The 17,377-nt window shown below is 44.6% G+C and overlaps 1 protein-coding gene across 2 annotated transcripts in view; it reads right to left on the bottom strand.

Moving 5' to 3' along the window:
- Window positions 1-13,796, bottom strand: part of cachd1 (cache domain containing 1) — a 91,585-nt gene extending 77,789 nt beyond the window's left edge. The window contains exons 1-2 of one of the 2 annotated variants that reach the window (XM_040128663.1): window positions 13,529-13,796; window positions 13,107-13,393 (exon numbers count right to left, since the gene is read on the bottom strand). In XM_040128663.1, coding sequence (XP_039984597.1) covers window positions 13,107-13,355 — 249 coding nt within the window. In that variant the 5' untranslated portion in view covers window positions 13,356-13,393; window positions 13,529-13,796. Of the gene's footprint in view, window positions 1-13,106 lie in introns of both variants that reach the window. The other variant, XM_040128662.1, reaches the window with a different exon arrangement.
- Between the last annotated feature and the right edge of the window lie 3,581 nt (window positions 13,797-17,377).

The raw sequence follows: 17,377 nt of genomic DNA, 5'->3' as shown, positions 1-17,377 counted from the left end.
GGATAAAATCAGAATGTCGGTTTCTTGTAGAAAGGGTTAACTGGGCTTCTGCTGGAGAAAAACACGAAGTAGTGGGACAGACCAGTTTGCCACACACTGACTTTGGATGTGCACAAATACAAAAACACAGACTGACAATGGGGTTTCTTCTCGACAGTTCCTCCATGAGTCTGCAGGAGAAAAACATTCAGGAGGGATCTGGCGATATTCGACACCAAGTCAACAGGGAATTCCTCCTCACCAAAAATAGTGTTTTGACTAATCTAAAAATATATATAAATAGGTTTAAGTAGATGTTGAACAAGTCTTTGCCGGGGCACCTTATGACGATCTCCTGAACCAGAGGAGCAAAACAGTTTGTCACACTATCTTTTCCTTTCCTCCTATTGCTGTTTGAACCAGACGCCTGTCTTTAACAGTAAATGCTAACTCCCCGGTTGTCTTACTTTTCAAATCAAACTGATACTCCTGCCAGAAACATTAAAAAAAACACACATAATGTCCTCGGTGCTAAAGATTTTTCCCCTTACAGTCTGATTTTAAACGGACGTGGGATGCAAGCTAAACCACCTTCCGAGATCACATCAATAATGGTAACAACAGCTGGTTTAAGGGAAAGAAAGGAGCCCAGTCTGTGAAGCAGCAAGGTAATCCACACAGAGACCAGATGATTCTATCCGCCTAAGTCACCAAACAACTGGTTTTTGTAACTTAGCAGTGGACTCAAACTGTATGGGACATGACAAAGAGCCTGAACACAAAAAAAGAGCCATCCAGAAAGTAAAATCAGAGGAAAACTGTCAAGTTTCTTAAACAAGCAGCCAAGATGTAAAATGTGCTGTAAAATGATTTCAAGATGGTCCCTACGCAGCAAGAGCAATATGTTTTTATGAGTCTGGGACCCAGTGTGAGAAATTATGGCTATCGTTTGGGCACTGCGCTGAATAAGTTAAAAACCTAAGGGCTCGTTTATTGTTCCTTACCTAAATGAGTTCTGTTCTCCGCTGGGTTGACATCACACTGGGGATGAAATCTCCACTATAGTGCCGAGGGCCAAGCTGCTGCAGAAAAAAAACACCACCATGTCCGCACACTTGAAGCACAGGTAAATCTCTGCATCCAAGTAATTATGTCAAAAAAAACACACTGGAGTTCTCTGAAAAGAGCGCAGATTTCCGTTTTTATTCTTTGGTGATCTGGGTTCATGCTGACATGCCAGCAGGAGAAACTGTCCATCTCCATGTTAAACACAAAGCCTGTTTTGTTTTCCTAATGCTTGTCTTCCATTACTTGTGAGTCATACCAGATCAAATAAGCCACTCATTTCGCTGACACATAACCGAGCTCAGAGACACTGATAGCTAAACACAGCTGCAGTCACTCCACGCATGAACCTTTATATGCGCCTGTGTTTATGTGAAGTATGTGTGTGCATAGATATTGTAAGAGTGTGACTATGGGGTGTTTACATGTGTTTGGAACACTGAAAATGTTGTTTCAGTGTCTTCCCATTTTTCATCTCACACTCAAAGCCCTGACACTCCTTCCTGCCTCCTAATTAGCAAGCTGTATCATATTATTCCCCCTTGCTATTTTCTCTGCGAGAATAAAAACACTGCATCTCTTTTCATCTTCCGACCAACCTTGTCTTACAGAGATAGAGGCAGAAAGTCCAAAGTTCAGCTCATTAGCCTCGGTCACTTCCTGACTCATCTTCAAAGGCGACAAACCAGCAGAAGGAAAACGGCGCAGGACACAGTTTCACATGCCACCACCCACAGACGCAATTACACTGAGAAATAGGCATGGGTAGCGGAGAAGGGGAGAAGATGACAATGGTGGAGAAGATAGACAAAGGACAAACGAGGAACAAAAGTGCAGACAGCACGTTGTCAGACTGCTTAAAAGACCTCGAGGCAGGAAGGAAAACCAAAAGATAAAACAGAAAAACAAATTGTGATACTTATTTCCCCTTTTTGTGGCATTTATCTACCCGCTTTCAATAATATATCATAAGATCATCTTAGTATTAAAGCATATAAACCACAGAACTTGCAAACCCTACCAGACGCAGGTTATATGCCCCACTTTTTTTCTGAATTCAACAAAAACAATACGTGAAAGTTACAATATCAGACCAAGAGAGTAAAATAGCTACAGCTGCAGCAAAAATATACTGTAACTGTAACCAAAATGTTAATGGTATTTCTTTGACATTTTAGGAAATAAGAGCTTATTTGCTTTCTTGCTGAGCGTAAGATGAAAAGACTGACACCACCTCCCACGACTGTGTGTCAAAGAATGAGGGTGGACTCAGAAGGCAGTTAGCTTAGCTTAGTTTAGCAGCAGGAGCAGAGGGGAACCGCAGGAAATAATTATAACACTCCATATAACCACAGACTGTTGTACATTTCCGTCTGTGTATGGGTTAAAGTAACCGAATGCATGTTCATTGTGAAATAACTTCAAAAGGTGTATACTGCTGTATTTTTGAACTTTGGGCAAAGCTAAGCTAGCCGTTTCCCCCTGCTACCAGTCCATGTTGTGCTAAGCTAACTGCCTCCCAGCTCCAGAGCCATACTTAGCCAGCAGACATAAAGCTTACTTGGCTAATGTTAGCTACATCACGGGTTACTTACCTGCCCAACAAACACACCAACTCGTTCATAAGTATTCAAGCTTTCAGAGGTCTCTAGCTTTACACTGGTGCACAGACGCCCACTCGGGTTTTGAGGAACCAATCCACAATTCAGAGTGCACAGAAAGTAAAAAGAACTTGAGAGGCACCTGGGGGTATTTCCCAGCAAATACTGAGAGCCAGACCCGACTGCCTGTTGAAAAAGCTTGAAATCTCAGCCGCCATCGAGGTGACGGCAGAGGGCCTGAACATTTTGTGCAACTATTTCCGATTGGACCTTTAACTTCCCCGGCGATACAGGGTTTCTGTGTTGCAGCAGTTCATGTTAATGAATGGCCGTGAGGAGAGAAGCCAGACTAACTGAGCTGACCTTCACAACCCTCTGACCCCAGTGTGAGAGAACCATCATATAATTCCTCACCAAACAGAGACAAAGATGCAAACTGCTGTGACAGTTGCCGTCCTTTGTGCTTAATGTGTATGAGACTCCACAGTTTGAGAACCTGCCTTTTACTGGCTTCCACTGCTGCACACTGCCTCTTCAACTCTTCTTTCACTCCTACCCACTGCACCTAATTTAGCATTTTTCCTTGCACTCTTACCCACCACCCTCTGCCTCAAGGAAGAACCCCGAAGCCCAATGTTACATATGCACAGTCAGGTCTTCACCCGAAAAAACTGCACCTATCCAAATACAAAAATACTGCAAACAGGCATAAAAACATGGATGGAAATTCGAGACAACTTCGGAGACAGCGCTTCTCAACGACTGAAGCTTAGCTTTACTGCGAGTTTATGTATGCAACACAGCTCTGGGAGAGAGGCATAAACAGAGAGAGAGAAAAGACAAAAGAGGCATGAAAAACATTCTGATCTGCTTCTCCACAGTAGGAGCTCCAACTCTCTCCTCATCGAGAATGCAAAGCCTCTTCTGCAGGAGTATGTTTGCATACTGAGGGGGATGGGGGCCTTACAAATGCATAGTGTCTGGGGGAGGGAGCTGGTCCCTCTGCTCTTCTCGCCCTTCCAAACGGGTATTTTGCTCACTGCCCCCTTGCCTTCACCACAAGCCCCTGCCCTTTTCCTCCCCCCAGCCCCCTCTCTCTTTCAGGGAAAGTTCATTTTGAGTCTTGCCCATTGTGGCGAGTGAAGGGACCGACTTGCTAAGGGGTGGCCTGGGGTCCCTTGGCTCACACTGCCAGGTCAGCGCTGTTGGAGCTAACTAAGTAACACTGGCAGGAATCTGCAGAACAAAAAAAAAAAAAAGAGAAAAAACACAAAGCCTGGATCACTAATAAAGATCCTGTTCTTTCTCTCATTGACTGCATTTGTTATTGCTTTATGTGTGTGTTGAGGGTGTGTGTGCCAGTGTGTGAGAGAGGGAGAGAGTGAGGCTGTGTGAAGAAAGGCAGGGCAGAGTGGGTGATAGTGAAAGAGAGATAAAGAGTGAGAGAGGTAACAGAGAAAGGGAGAATCATTTTAAAAAGTGAGAATGAGCTTATTACAGAATGCCAGTTAATTAGTTCTCCTCTTTAGTACGCAGAGGACAGTTGCCTCCTTTCACTGAAAACCTGGAGGGCTTGGCTGCATGAAGATAAACAGGGCTCAGTTCAATACTCGGAATATTAATGCTGAAAAGATTAAACAGTTTTTATGCCATCATAAAGTGAATATCTTAATGAATATCTATCTCAATATGTTGTGGTATGTTTCGCTATTTTCTGACATTTACAACACAAAACGGATCACTGCAACCTGTGATTAATCTGTCATGATAATGATCCATGATATGAGTTCCATGGCTACATAAAATAATGGGGAGGGAGCAAGTAGAAAAGTTCTTATCTTAAATAAATGCAAAGCAGATGAAAAGAAAAAAAAACTGATTGTGCAAATCAAAACTTGAACAGAGTAAACTGGTCATGGAAACTGGTGAAAGGTCAGATCACAATCCCTCAGATTGCTTATTTTGTCTAAGCAACAGTCTCCAACTCAGAGATATTCAGGTAACAATGATGTGAAACAAATGAAAGGCACGTAGCTTGAAAAATAGTTGCACGGATTAATTATCAAAATGGGTTCGGATTCATTTCGATTCAACAAATCTTTTCAGCTCCATACATAATTATGATACAATATGCAGATCCGGACACGTGCACGCAAGGCATACATGCAAGTGTTATCCTGACGTTTATCTCAGGTAAAACTGATAACGACAGGATGTTTGCAGCTGGAAAAAAAAAAATGTTATTTTTCCTAATCAGATCATGTTTAACTATATTGCACTTCGCAATTTTCAGTCTAGATTCTTAACAGGAGTTTGGCATTTCAGGGCAGGTCAGTACGAGATACAAGCAGGGAAAGATAGAGAGCAAAGAAAAGCAGACAAAAAGGCGAAGGCTGAGGAAGCTGCAAAAACACTGCAAAACCAATTTCAGCCAAGGCCAAACAGTGAGAGGCCTTTTTCAACTGAGAAATGTGGGAAACAGATCAAAAAGCGGTCAGATAAATGGTCTGGCCACAACAGTACATACAGATTTAAACCACAACAGCTGGTGCAGAAGGAGAAGAACATCAGTTTCGTGCTCCATCCCGACCGCAGTCAAGCAGGAGCCAAGAGACAGTGCACTAGACTGTACTTAACACTGGCAAAAAAAATATTAAAGGGATCTGAATGAAATGAATGGGGGTATTGTCGTCCAAAAACTCTGAAGAAAAAGAAAAGACATATCCCTGAAAATATCTTTCTTCCAACAGGCCTCTAGCACAAAGTTAAGTTTAGCGGTAGGCTGCAGGTAGATTCAAAGAGAGATTAAGTATGACACACAATGATACCTAGCAATGAGACAAGGGTCACAGGGGATGTTGAGAGGCAGGATAAGAGAAAAAAACTCTGACCTCCTGATGCCACTAGAGGAAATTCAGGAGATCACCAGAGTCAGTAGGATTCTAGGCACCATGAATGTCTGTACAAAATTTCAAGGCAATCCGTCCATTAGTTGATTAGATATTTCAGTAAGGACTTTCAGTAAAACTGTAATATACAGACGGAAGATGACAAGGCACGGCTTTTTCAATCATGATTAGACTTAATCATGGCAAAGCCCATGAAACCAACCATGATCCCATGCAAGAATTCAAACATTTCAGACTGATGGTATGGAAATAGGGTTGTTCTTCTTAAATCCAGAAGCAACAAGGTTACCGTCTGACAGCAGCACTTGATTCCCTGTCTCGTCCAGCAAGTCTGGGGTCTTCATCGTGTCTGGTGTGTGTTCGGCTTGAAAGTAGGAGACACTGCGGTGCAAGGAGGCTGGACAGAAGGGGCGCCTGAGCCTCTCTGTGCCTGGACTCGGGCCAAAACATACTGGCAGCCCTACATTCAATGCAAACGTGGCCCTTTGCTCCCCTCTCTCCTGCATTGTGACGGGAAGATAAAGGTAACAGTCGACAGAACTGTGCTGTTTCCCTGGGTTTTGGACAGGCAAAGAATCTTGAAGATTGATATGGAAGTCATGCCATGTTTAAAACTCCGCAGACGTGGCTTTGGGACCTTGCAGCTGTTGGCAGAAGGCCCTGTTTTTTCATAAAAAGTTAAAATCCTTAATTTCAAATTAACAACGCAACTTTTAAATTATAAAAAAAAGTTTAGTTTGGAAATAAGGTCATACACAAACGACAACTTATCACACCAGTTACCATGTCCATTTTAAATTCAGCTAGGATAAAAATGAAAAATAAAAAGACATAACACTAAACTAGACACACAAACAAAACAGTGTAGCAGTGAATTATAAATTCTTCATGTATCAGCAGCAACTTGGGCCCAAGAGTCCAACTACTGAGCGAGAATGCAAGGGAGTGCAAAAAAAAAAAAAAAAAGTCTCCCTGCATAACAGCTTGGGAAAAAAAGCAATGGTTAAAATGGAAAAAGAACAGAAGTGCAGATAGTTCAGCAAAGCCTCAAAGGGCTCATAAACCACTGGGGCACATCACAATTTATGGCTGAACTAAAAAAAAGGAGCTAACTAATGCAAAGCACCTGTAGCTCAGTCAACCCGAACACTGAAACCGTCCAGTTACAAACAAGCCCATAGGTGGTCTGTGCAAGCAGCTTATTACGACCCATACTAGCGCTGTCAAAATTGGCCAGAAACGACGTTCGTTGAATTATTTGCTTGTTACTGCTTGGCCTACATTTCATTTTCCGTCGATGAAAGTGACGTTGTGCGACTCCTGTCCGTCATGCTGTGCATTCAATGCAGCGGCCCAGACCCAGACAGACACCCGCAGTGGAGCTGCTCTTTTTTCACAATCGAATGTGAATTTTCACAATCTAATTTCTGTCCTTTTTTTTTTAACAATTTGATTATATAATTGAATTTAGAATAGTTGTTGACAGCCCTAACCCATACTTAGGTTTTATTGTTAGGCGACCCCTGGGAGCCATGGTAATTATGATGGCATCAAAGGAGGAAGTTAAGTTACGTCATATATAGAGTGATAAAATCTGCATTTAGGGCAGATGGATGGGTCAAAAAAAAACAAAACACAGGACTTTCAGACAGGAGACCACTGTTCATTTCCCCTTAAGAAGGCACTTATTTTAACCCAAACCATGATCTTTTCTTGACCAAGTAGTTTTTTTGCCTAAACCTTAACAAACAGTGACCGTTCAACAACCTTAACCGCATGTTTATGCCTGCCGCTGGCACGCTCCTAGGGGTCGTATGAGAGGGTAGGGACGAGCGACTTATTTGGCTGTTTAGGTTGGAGGGCTCGTTGTCGACATCCCATACAAGAGAAAGGAGATCTGAGGAACGATTACAGAGAAACAGAAGAATTAAGCCATTGTTGTGAACAGGTGAAGCATAGTATCTAATGTGGCCTGATCCGAAACGATGTTTACTGGTCTAAAGGCATCAGTATGCTTTAAACTACGTCCTTGTCGCATGGTCTAACAGTGTCTGAAAACTTCTCGACGTTAAAATATTGTGTGACAATTTTTTTTACTTTATGAAAGAGTCAATCCAACGATCACGCCCACTTCACACAGCGACTGGCCAGGCGTGTGCAGGCGAGAAAGTACGCACTGCGTAAACTTCTCTCCCCAGCTCATTTACTTCTATAACTTTTTCGTATGTACAAACAAGCACAACAATATTTTCTTTGAGGAAAGACTGTCCACAAGGGTGCGATGTTATACACATATGAACCCCAGGTTCAAGGATACCCCCCTGCCTTACAAATACCCATTTTAGGTATTAAAAGGTGACCAAAGGTTACTATAAACCGAAGCGAAAACTACAGTGGCCCTTTCAGCCAAAAAAATCCACTTTTCTTGACTAAAAAGGCACTCGAATTCTACATTATTAAAGTAAATTCATAAAGGTGAGCTCGTGAATTGCATCCAATCCATGTCCATGTCCTAGATTCTATGATTTAGCCGTGATAGGATTGTGCTACGGCTGCACAACGGGGTCTTGTGATGAACAGGTACCAGCAACCCAGAGTTTAGCCCAGTATCCTATTTTACACACCAGGTAATACATGGAGTGTAAGAAGTAACAAGAAGAGGTATCCATCCTCCACCATCGGCAAGTTCCAATATTCTGTCATTTGCAACTGGGCAGAAAATGGGAATAGTTGGTTATATTATGTAACCTCTGTGCCCTGAGGGAAGAGGAACAAAAAGAGCCCCATTATATCCCCAACAAGACAAGTTCAGGAATGTGCTTAGAGATGTATCTGACACCAAAGTGTTCATTTTCCCTCTGGATGAGTGTTATTGTAAGGACAAAAGTCCACTCCTTTCATACAGCCCGTGTTATATATATACACTACATATTCAATTGAACATGCAGTCTACGTCTACAAGCGCGGCATGGAGTGCTATAACATGGCAGACTGGATGTACAGTGGTTCATACAAAAATTGAGATTAATACTATTAGTTGAAAATAATATGCTTGGACATTCAAAATGTTGGACAGCAAAAAAAAGAAAAAAAAAGAAAAGAAAAATACAGACTCAAAGACAAGAGAGAGAATGAGGGAGATAAAATAGTCCCACATGTAGCAGAGGGCCTGCAAGGCTCAGAGTAACCTTGACTGTTTGAGCACGCAGACATGTAGGCAATGCAGGAAGAGGCAGGAAGGCTTTGAAGCTCAACTGCAGAGAACCGAGCAGGAATTCTGATGTCCTGCCGTATATCCAAAAACCCTCCTCCTTCCTATCTGCCCGTCTCTGCAACGGATTCGATAAAACGTGAGAAAAAGAGAAGAAACACACAGTGTATGCAGCCCCGAGTCGGACGAAGGAGAAAGTAGAGAACAGGGAGTAAGAAGGTCAAAATAAAGGCAGGTGGAATAAAGAAAGACGTTTACATTATACAAGTTAAAACAAACCTAATCAAATGTTCTACTCCAAGTGAAAGAAAACAACAAAGCAGGAATCTGGGCTCTGTTGCCCTTGGACCAAACCCAAACCAGAAAATCACAGCCTAATGACACTGCCAGACCTACTCCAATTTTATTTTTTCCTGCACAAACCTCCGGTGCCCTCAAATCGCTATCAATATTCAAATAGGGGGCTAGGAATACCGCGTGAGCCAGCCTCAATAACCAACCACACTTCTCTGTGGATTATGACCCGCAAAACTAACATGGGGAAATTTCCTTCGTAAATAATCAGCCAATGGGTCGTAAATACTCTGTCTCTGTAAAAGCAATTGGGTCTTCGACTTGTCACACGGTGATCTGTTCTCTCTTTTTGGCTTCGCAATCTATGCATGCCTTCACGTTTTTAAGTTAAGTTGGTCTATGCTCGCAACAGCGCTCAAGCCCGTGTTACTATAGCCATTGGTGGAAACGTGCACTGTGGCCCTGGCTCTGGCAGGCGCCCACATGACAAGAGTAGCACTAGGCCCATGTTTAGTAACATGGAGACGGGAAAGGAGGTTAAATTTTATATTTAGATCCAAGCCTAAATCCAGATTTCTCTGCTTTAAGCCACCGACAACCTGTCGTGAAAGGCTCATCAGTTACATATCAGAGAAGACTGCTTTCACAACCACCACGGAGAGTTGCACGGAAGAAATCGGTGTCATAAATCTTTCTGAAACACAAGAAATAGTTTCTCGGAGTGGGAGATTCCTCTTAACTCTCTGATTTATGCGCTGTGAACTCGCAAGGTATGAGAGAAAAGGCCAGACTGCAACAAATCAAAGTGCAAATTCACAGTAGTCCAACAGGGGCCACACTACGGCCTTTTTTAAGTAAATAACACATTAGAGACAAGGAAAACGTCATGTATAAATAATGTGAAAATAATAGAATATTTCCACATAACAGACTGATGAAAATAGAATGCACATCACTACTGTATTAAACAGCTGGATGGAATGTACTAGAGGCTACATAATACACTGGTTGAGATGCCAAATGTGAAAAAGACAGGGTTACAACGAACCATTCTCTTTATTTTCGATTATTCTTTATTATGTTTTGCCTGTCCAACAGCACACTACACGCAGATATTAACTTTACGTGAGGAAAAGCACCAAATCCTCATATTTCAGAAGCTGAAACCAGCAAATGTTTGGCACCGTTGCTTGAAAATGACACCAATCACATATTTAAAAAGTGTTGCCATATTTCTTCTATGTTGATTGACTAACCACCTCTGAAATGTGAATGCCGTGCGAAGGCTGTTTGTTATGAACCTGTGCACTTTCCAGTCAATCAGTAGTCAGACTGAAAGGAGCTGTAGACAACTGGAGCAGAACTGTATCCTTAAAAAGAAATAGCTTTTACGATATGAACCTGAGAAAAACATACTATGCTGAAAAACAGCTGTAAGAGTTGATCTATCGGCTTAAACAGAGTGTCAACTGTACAGCCTCACGTCCCCTGATAATTGAATAACTCAATGACAGATTGAACAAGGTTGACCCAGTGACTCAGTGAAGCACTGACAAGGCGCGCCTCAAATTACACATCTGCCAGACAATGAGGGGTGGAGTGGAGAGGGGTTAGAGTTACGTTTTAAATGGAGATGCTGGGATGTTCGCTTGATAACAAAACCATCAGATCTCTTCCGAAATAGTACGGCATTAACTCTGCATCCTAATGTCTCGGTGCTCAAAAAAAAAAGAAAAGAAAAAGTCTCTTATGAGATAGTGAATATCGACTGTGAAAAACGGGAAAAATGGAAAAAGCCAAAGAGACAGAAAACCAGTTCAACTGACACACCTGCGGACTGCGAGTCGGGCCACATCTGAGCACCGGAGCAGGTGTCCGCACAGCCAGCATGGCTGACAGATGCCTGCAGTTGCGTTCACGGGCAGATGCGGACTGTTTTTACTGGAGGCACATCTATTACATTCGTGGAGAACCGCCCTCACAAAGCCATGAAATGTACCGCTTCAATCAAACTCGCGTTTAGCTTCATGCCAAGTCGGATTTTCGCCGACGTGATCCCATCAAAACTGATTTCCCATGATGCAGGGGAGTGATGCTGAACGCATGTTTTCATGATGATTTGACAGGGCTATATGAAATTGAAATGAGTCTTGCGATATAAAGCGGGAGTGACAAAAGCCACAATTATTTTTGCATTAATTGCATATTTGCAGCTGATAGAACAATTTCACTCTGAGGAGAGAAAAAAGAGAAATAACTGCAAATATGGAAAGAAAAGTAGGAGAGAGAAATTAAAAGGGAGGCAGCAGAGAAAATAATGGGAAGAGGAGGAATGAGACAGAAACTGAGCACAACCCGGAGCTCAGGTAGGGATGAGTGGTGACAAAGGCGGATCCGGCGGGATCAAGGGAAGCCCTCAAAGCTGACTCCCAGAGCTGGGATGAAGGCAGCTCTGTGTGGAAGCAGAGAAGATGAAACACCATTTGGGGCCGGGGCCCCCCCGCTGCCTCGCCTCTGTGTTCGGGGGGGCCTGTGAGCTCCTCTGCCTCTGAAGTGCTAAACAGCCCCCCCCCCACACACCCAGCAGCACCCTGCACCTCCTGCCATTTGGTGACTCAGTGAAGCTCTGCACGAATGGACACGGCAAAGAAGTGTTTCTCCTGTGCTTTCATTGTGTGTGTGTATATATGTATATATAAAGATAGATAGATAGATAGGTATTAGCCACATTTGAGAAGCCATAAAGAGGTTTTTTTTTTCTTAGCATATTTGTGGACCAAATATACAACTGAACATCTCAGCTCAAACCTGAATAATCAGATCCATTTTCATACAGTTGGGGAACGTGGGCTTCAAAACCGTGGGGTTTCTGCTTTATAAATGAGTGCCGTGTCTCCAAGGAGGCAGGAAAATGACACACACCCTTGAACCGTGTCACGTCTAATATACACACAACAACATAAAAAAAATGTCGTCGGTTGGAGCTGAAACACTTAACCGGCACCAGCAACAGTTTTTTTTTCCTGACATCTCCTGCCGATTTTCTGAGGTTATATTAACTAAACGTTCACCAGTGAAGCACCAGCTGCAGCCAAATCCAATCCGGCTCCAGCTGACGGAGAGAATTTCTCCTATTCGCGTGCCATGCAGACGGAGTCGGATTGATCGCCTGCGTTAATTCACAAAACAGTATCGGTTCCCCTTACGTCCAAAAAAACAAAACACAGAGCTGATTTTCTGAATGGGCTTTAGGCTGCGGTCGACTCCGGGGAAAGTGGGTCTGACTCCTGTTAATGTCGTGTTTTCCACGGATGCTCGAACACACACTTGGGAAGGCCCCACACCCAGTTGAACTCTAACTAGCCTTCTCCCGGCAGCACGGGGGCACGGTGCCCACCTGTACGGGCGGGCACAGGTCACTAGGACCCGAGCGAACATCGGGGGGGGGGCAGGGACAGGGACAGGGACGGGGGGCCAAATCCTCTCGAAGAAAACACTGCGAAATGTTGCCCCGTGGCTGACCGCCGCAGGTGACAGGTTATCCTCGTCTTTCGTTTTGCCCCCCTTCACGCGGACGGCGGGCCTGGGCGAGCGAGCCCTCGCGCGCGGGACTGCGTCGCTGCGGACGGGAACTTTTTGCACGTAAAACCGGAGAAACGCCTTCGGTTGGAAAACAGGTTTAGGGGAATAATACGAGGTGGGGGGGGGCCCACCGAACCCTCCCGCGACGGACGCGTCCGAACTTCAAAGCGCCGGCTGCCGCACCGCAACACCGCGCGAGGCAACACGGGCGACCAGAGAGCCCATTGTTCCGTAACACTGTCGCATTTCTGCCAACAAAGTTTCCCTTCAACGCTCGCTGGATTATTTCAGCGCGCAGGCCCGTTTCTGACGATCCCGTTTGTGCCAGTTTGGGATTTTTTTTTTTTTGGTAAAAACCCCGCTTCGGCTTCGAGGTGCCGCGCGGACGTCTCTCGGTTCTGCGCCGAAAAACAAAATTTAACGACAAGATTAAGCAACAGTCCTGAAAACGCCTCTCTCGTTTACCTGCATGGTGAAGACTCCCAGCTCCTGGGAGGACAGCTTTTTCATCTGATCGGCCAAAACTTGCGCTTCCTCCAGGATGGAAAACTCCGTCTCGGCTCGGCAATATCCACAAGAAAGAGCCGAGCAGATTAAGAGGAAGCTCCACGAAAAAGCCCACGAGCCCCCGTGAACCTCAAGGTGTTTATCCCGGAAAGCGGCGCGCGTATTCGGTGTCACAGCCGCGGATCTCCCCCCCGTCCGCCTCGCCATGATGGCTGTGGGTCCGCGGGCTGGAGAAACAGTCTGAACTGGTGGCGGAAAAAAAAAAAAAACACAGAAAAACTTCAAGGGAAACTACTTTTACAACTTCGCGGCGCTGGGTACGTGTGCTCTCTCCCTCCCGCACGAGTCTCCAACATTTCTGGCCGCGCGAACCATCGCACCTTCCCGAAATCCCTCAAGGAGAAGAAAACAGATCCATGCGCGTTAGACGATATTGTTTTTCTTTTCCTTTCCTGCTTCCCTTTCTCCAGCGCTGCCGGCGCTCCGTCTTCGATCAGTCGCTCCAACTCCTGGAAGTCTGGCGAAGTGTGTGTGTTTGTGTGTGTGTGTGTGTGCTTGAGTGTGTGTGAGTGAGCCGGAGAATCCACCACAGCGGGGGTGAAGGTGGGAGGCGTGGAAACACAGGAGACCTACCGGCGCCCGGATCTCAGGATCGGTGGATCAGGGTTTCAGTGCGCCCTCAGCCGCCGCTGCTGCTCCTGCTGCTGCTGCTCCTGGGAGAAGAGCAGCCCACCTCAACGGGGGGGGGTCACTTTTACCAGAATCGACAAATATGCAGTTCGGATTTAAATACGTTGAGTCCAAAGACGCTGGAATCAGCCAACGTGATTGAGTTTTTCCCCACAGGTTGGTAAAACAACATATTCCCAGAAAAAGAAATGGAGGATTTTGTTCAGCCTACTTTGCAAAAGAAGAGCTTTTCCACGGTTAACGCCACTTTAACTTGTAATCGGATGACTTCATTAATCTATCACGTGCGTGCACTTTTTTTCCCCTCTCCTTTGTCACGGGGTCCATGTTGTGATGATGGGGTCCTCAAATGATTCTGTTCCTGGTTCTGCCCTTCATGTTTTTTGTGTTTTGTTTTGTTTTTCTCAACCAGCTGTGGCATTTCTGCCCCTTACACGGTCTTTTGTTTGACCTGCGGCATCATTTTCTGTTTTTCTGCAAAATGGCTCAGTCTCTGCGTGAAATAGCGTCGAATGGGAAACACTGTCTTGGAGACTTAACAGTTCCGCACCAGAGAATTAAATGAAGGGAGAGACACTTTTCCATTGGTTTCGACCAGTCCGAGGCGGGTGGCGTAGAGGTCCGCAAGGGCAGACACGGAGAACCGGTGCTTTGAGGCAGTTCAGATAAACCGGTGATACATGTACAACTGCGGCGCCGCCTCCCTGCAAGGGCAGTTGGGCGTGTGGGAAAACAAAACTACGTTTGCTTGAGCTTGAATGAAACCAGCAGTGGGCGTAGCCACCACCAGAGACTCCGCTCCCGTAAGAATCCAGTTCCTGGTTTCACGGCAGCTTCAATTTTACTTTTGGCCGAGCAGCTTGTTAGAAAGAGCAAAGGCCTCGTGTGGATCTGGGCAATTCACATTGTGATTGCTGACTGCAAAAATCAAACCAAAAAAAAAAAAAAAAAACAACCCCCAACTGTGTCAGGTAGCTCATTGGGTAAAGACTCTTGTTGTCAAGGCAGACGACGTGAAGCTTTGAAGCATAACAGCACTTCAAGCCATCCAGCAGCTGACCTCTAATCAGTGCTCTCTCCCCTTCTCCCTCACCCAGCTGCAGTGTGCATTTGATTTGCAGCTGCACAACCGGTCTCTTCCCAGCCATCTCACTCCTCCGCCCAACTTCTTGGAGATTCTGCGGTTGACCGCCATTGCATTTAGACGCAAAAAGGTCTGTCCCGTGGCTGTTGGAACAGGGAAATGTCAAATCACTTGGGTCCTTTCGATTTTACTAACGCAAAAAAAAAAAAGAACATCACCTTACAAACTGTCATAAATTGCGATATCCGGGTTCACTTTTCTTTCGTAGCTTTGGATTTAAGACATTTGAAGACTTTTTTTAATCATCTGCAAACATTCTGCATATACATGGCATTAAATTTCACTAAAGGAAGATGTTGTTGTGTAACATCTCATTAGGACAGCTTTGGTTTGGCAACCTCTTAGTGAACGTGCTTTGCACACACTCTTCAGAATGAACGTAAGCCTGCTGTAGCAACACGCAGCTCCAGGTTGCAGCCAGATAAAGAGCTTGCTGGCACCTTGAGACGGATGCGTGCTGTGTGGCTGTCAGATTGAATGAAGTTGGAAAATGTTTTCTCGCCAGAAACTGCAGCCTTCTGCAAACCGGATGACCGAATGACAGAGTTAGCGGAGGGGGTGAGGTTTTCGGTGGCACCTGATCGCAAACGACTCACAGAGAACGATATCGCCAGGGTTGACCTGACCTAAATCTTGATGCCACGGTGCTGCTCCCTGTCTAGTCTCTGCCGTTCACATTTGGCATCTTCGCCACAGGTAGCCGCGTAAGTGATTTCATGCCAGGTCCATCCAGAGGTTTTGGAGGTAGCCTGCAGAGGCACACGCCAGACAGATGGAGTGGGATCAAAACATTCCTTCTGCCCGGCTCCGTTGGTCGTGTAATGAGGCCCCCGGTGGCATTGTAGTGCTTGCTTTGTCTGTCATTCACATCAGAATTGACAGGAGAGTCTGCCCAGTCTGTAACTCATAAGCTCATATCAAATCGTCATCACGGACGGTCGTGGGAGGCTATTGAAGAAACCCTTCAAATGTTTACCACTGATGCAGTTGTAGCAGTGCTTTTGCTAGAGTCCTTGCATGGTGAATGTCTTTATGCACCTGTGGAAGCTGTCTCCGGCGCGTTAAGTTTGGTCTGAGACTCTGAAACGCAGCTGTAACACCGGTAAGCCGTGAGTCCTTTTGGCACTGATTATAAATATGTAATAAATGTGAAATTTTTTATGTTTTAGTCAGCCAGTCAGTGTTGCCTCATGGTTTTGATCACAGTGAGGATAGAGCAGCCCGCCCACCACAATCGTTGCGCCTTGGAGACAAAATAACTTCCGTGCCTCTTAACTGGAAAAAAAAAAAATCATCCGTCAAATGAAGAAATATTTTTGGTGTGATGTATTTAGAGAAGTAAAAATCAAGTCTGAAAACATCTCATTGTTACATGGGCTCGTTTTGAGATCTTGTTATGTAACCGTAAGTCATTTCATTGAATATTCTAGACTGAAAGTTTATTTTTAAGAAAAATATTGAGGTCACCAGTAGTGCTTTTTCAGGCTTTATCGCTCGTAACATGAACCACTTCTTTCTTTTACCAAACCACATTTTTTTTGCTTCCAATTGTCCTTTCATGACTTCATACAAATGGATCGCTCTGCTTGTAAAAAGCAAGTGTGATTGATGCAGTCGGAGAACCGCACAGCTTTGCAGAAGAGCGTTCCTGGCTTCAGACTTTGCTATGTTCCTGAATGAGTCGCTTGTCTGTGTCTTTGGCTGCAGACCCCATCAGATGTTTGCCCGCCCATCAGATGCTTTTAGACACTTACAAACACAAGGATGTTTGTGTGCCCCGCATACATTATTAGTTCCCCAGAAAATCCCTGTTTTATACGGATGGTGTTGTTTCATCTTCAGCTGTCAGTTCAACAGGTAAAACATTTGCAAATTCATTGAGAACTCAGTCATTCTTTATCTATAAAGGGCAGAAATGATAAGATTATTTTTAAGGGAATTCATTTCTCGAATTGGTTGCGATATTTGCACGGGAGAAAATTTATAAAGAACATTAGAACGAATGAATAAATCAACATAATTTGAAGCAGACCAAAAAAAACTCAAAGTACAACTTAAATGCCACAACTTTTTAAAATTATATGGTCAATTAGTCTCCTCTCCTCTCAGCCACAGAGGCAGCGCTGACCTCATCAAAGCTCAGTGAGAGAAGTGTTTATGAGTTTGGAGGATTTTTAAGACACACTCGGCTCAGTCGGCTCCACACCTGGTATGCATGTGTGTGTGCGCGCGCGTATGCATTTGTTCATGTTTGTGTATTTGAATGTGTGTAGTGGTACGGCAGGTGGACCCGGGTCACCGCACTGGCAAGGACATACCCAGAGGAAAGGATTAAGGTAAGCAAAAGAATCGACGTGTGCCCCTTTCGCATTCTAGATTTCCATTAAGATGAGGG

This window comes from Xiphias gladius, chromosome 6, assembly GCF_016859285.1.
Source record: "Xiphias gladius isolate SHS-SW01 ecotype Sanya breed wild chromosome 6, ASM1685928v1, whole genome shotgun sequence".
NCBI lineage: Eukaryota > Metazoa > Chordata > Actinopteri > Istiophoriformes > Xiphiidae > Xiphias > Xiphias gladius.
Note: the sequence above shows the minus strand (reverse complement) of the source record. Positions and strands in the feature narration are given on the sequence as shown.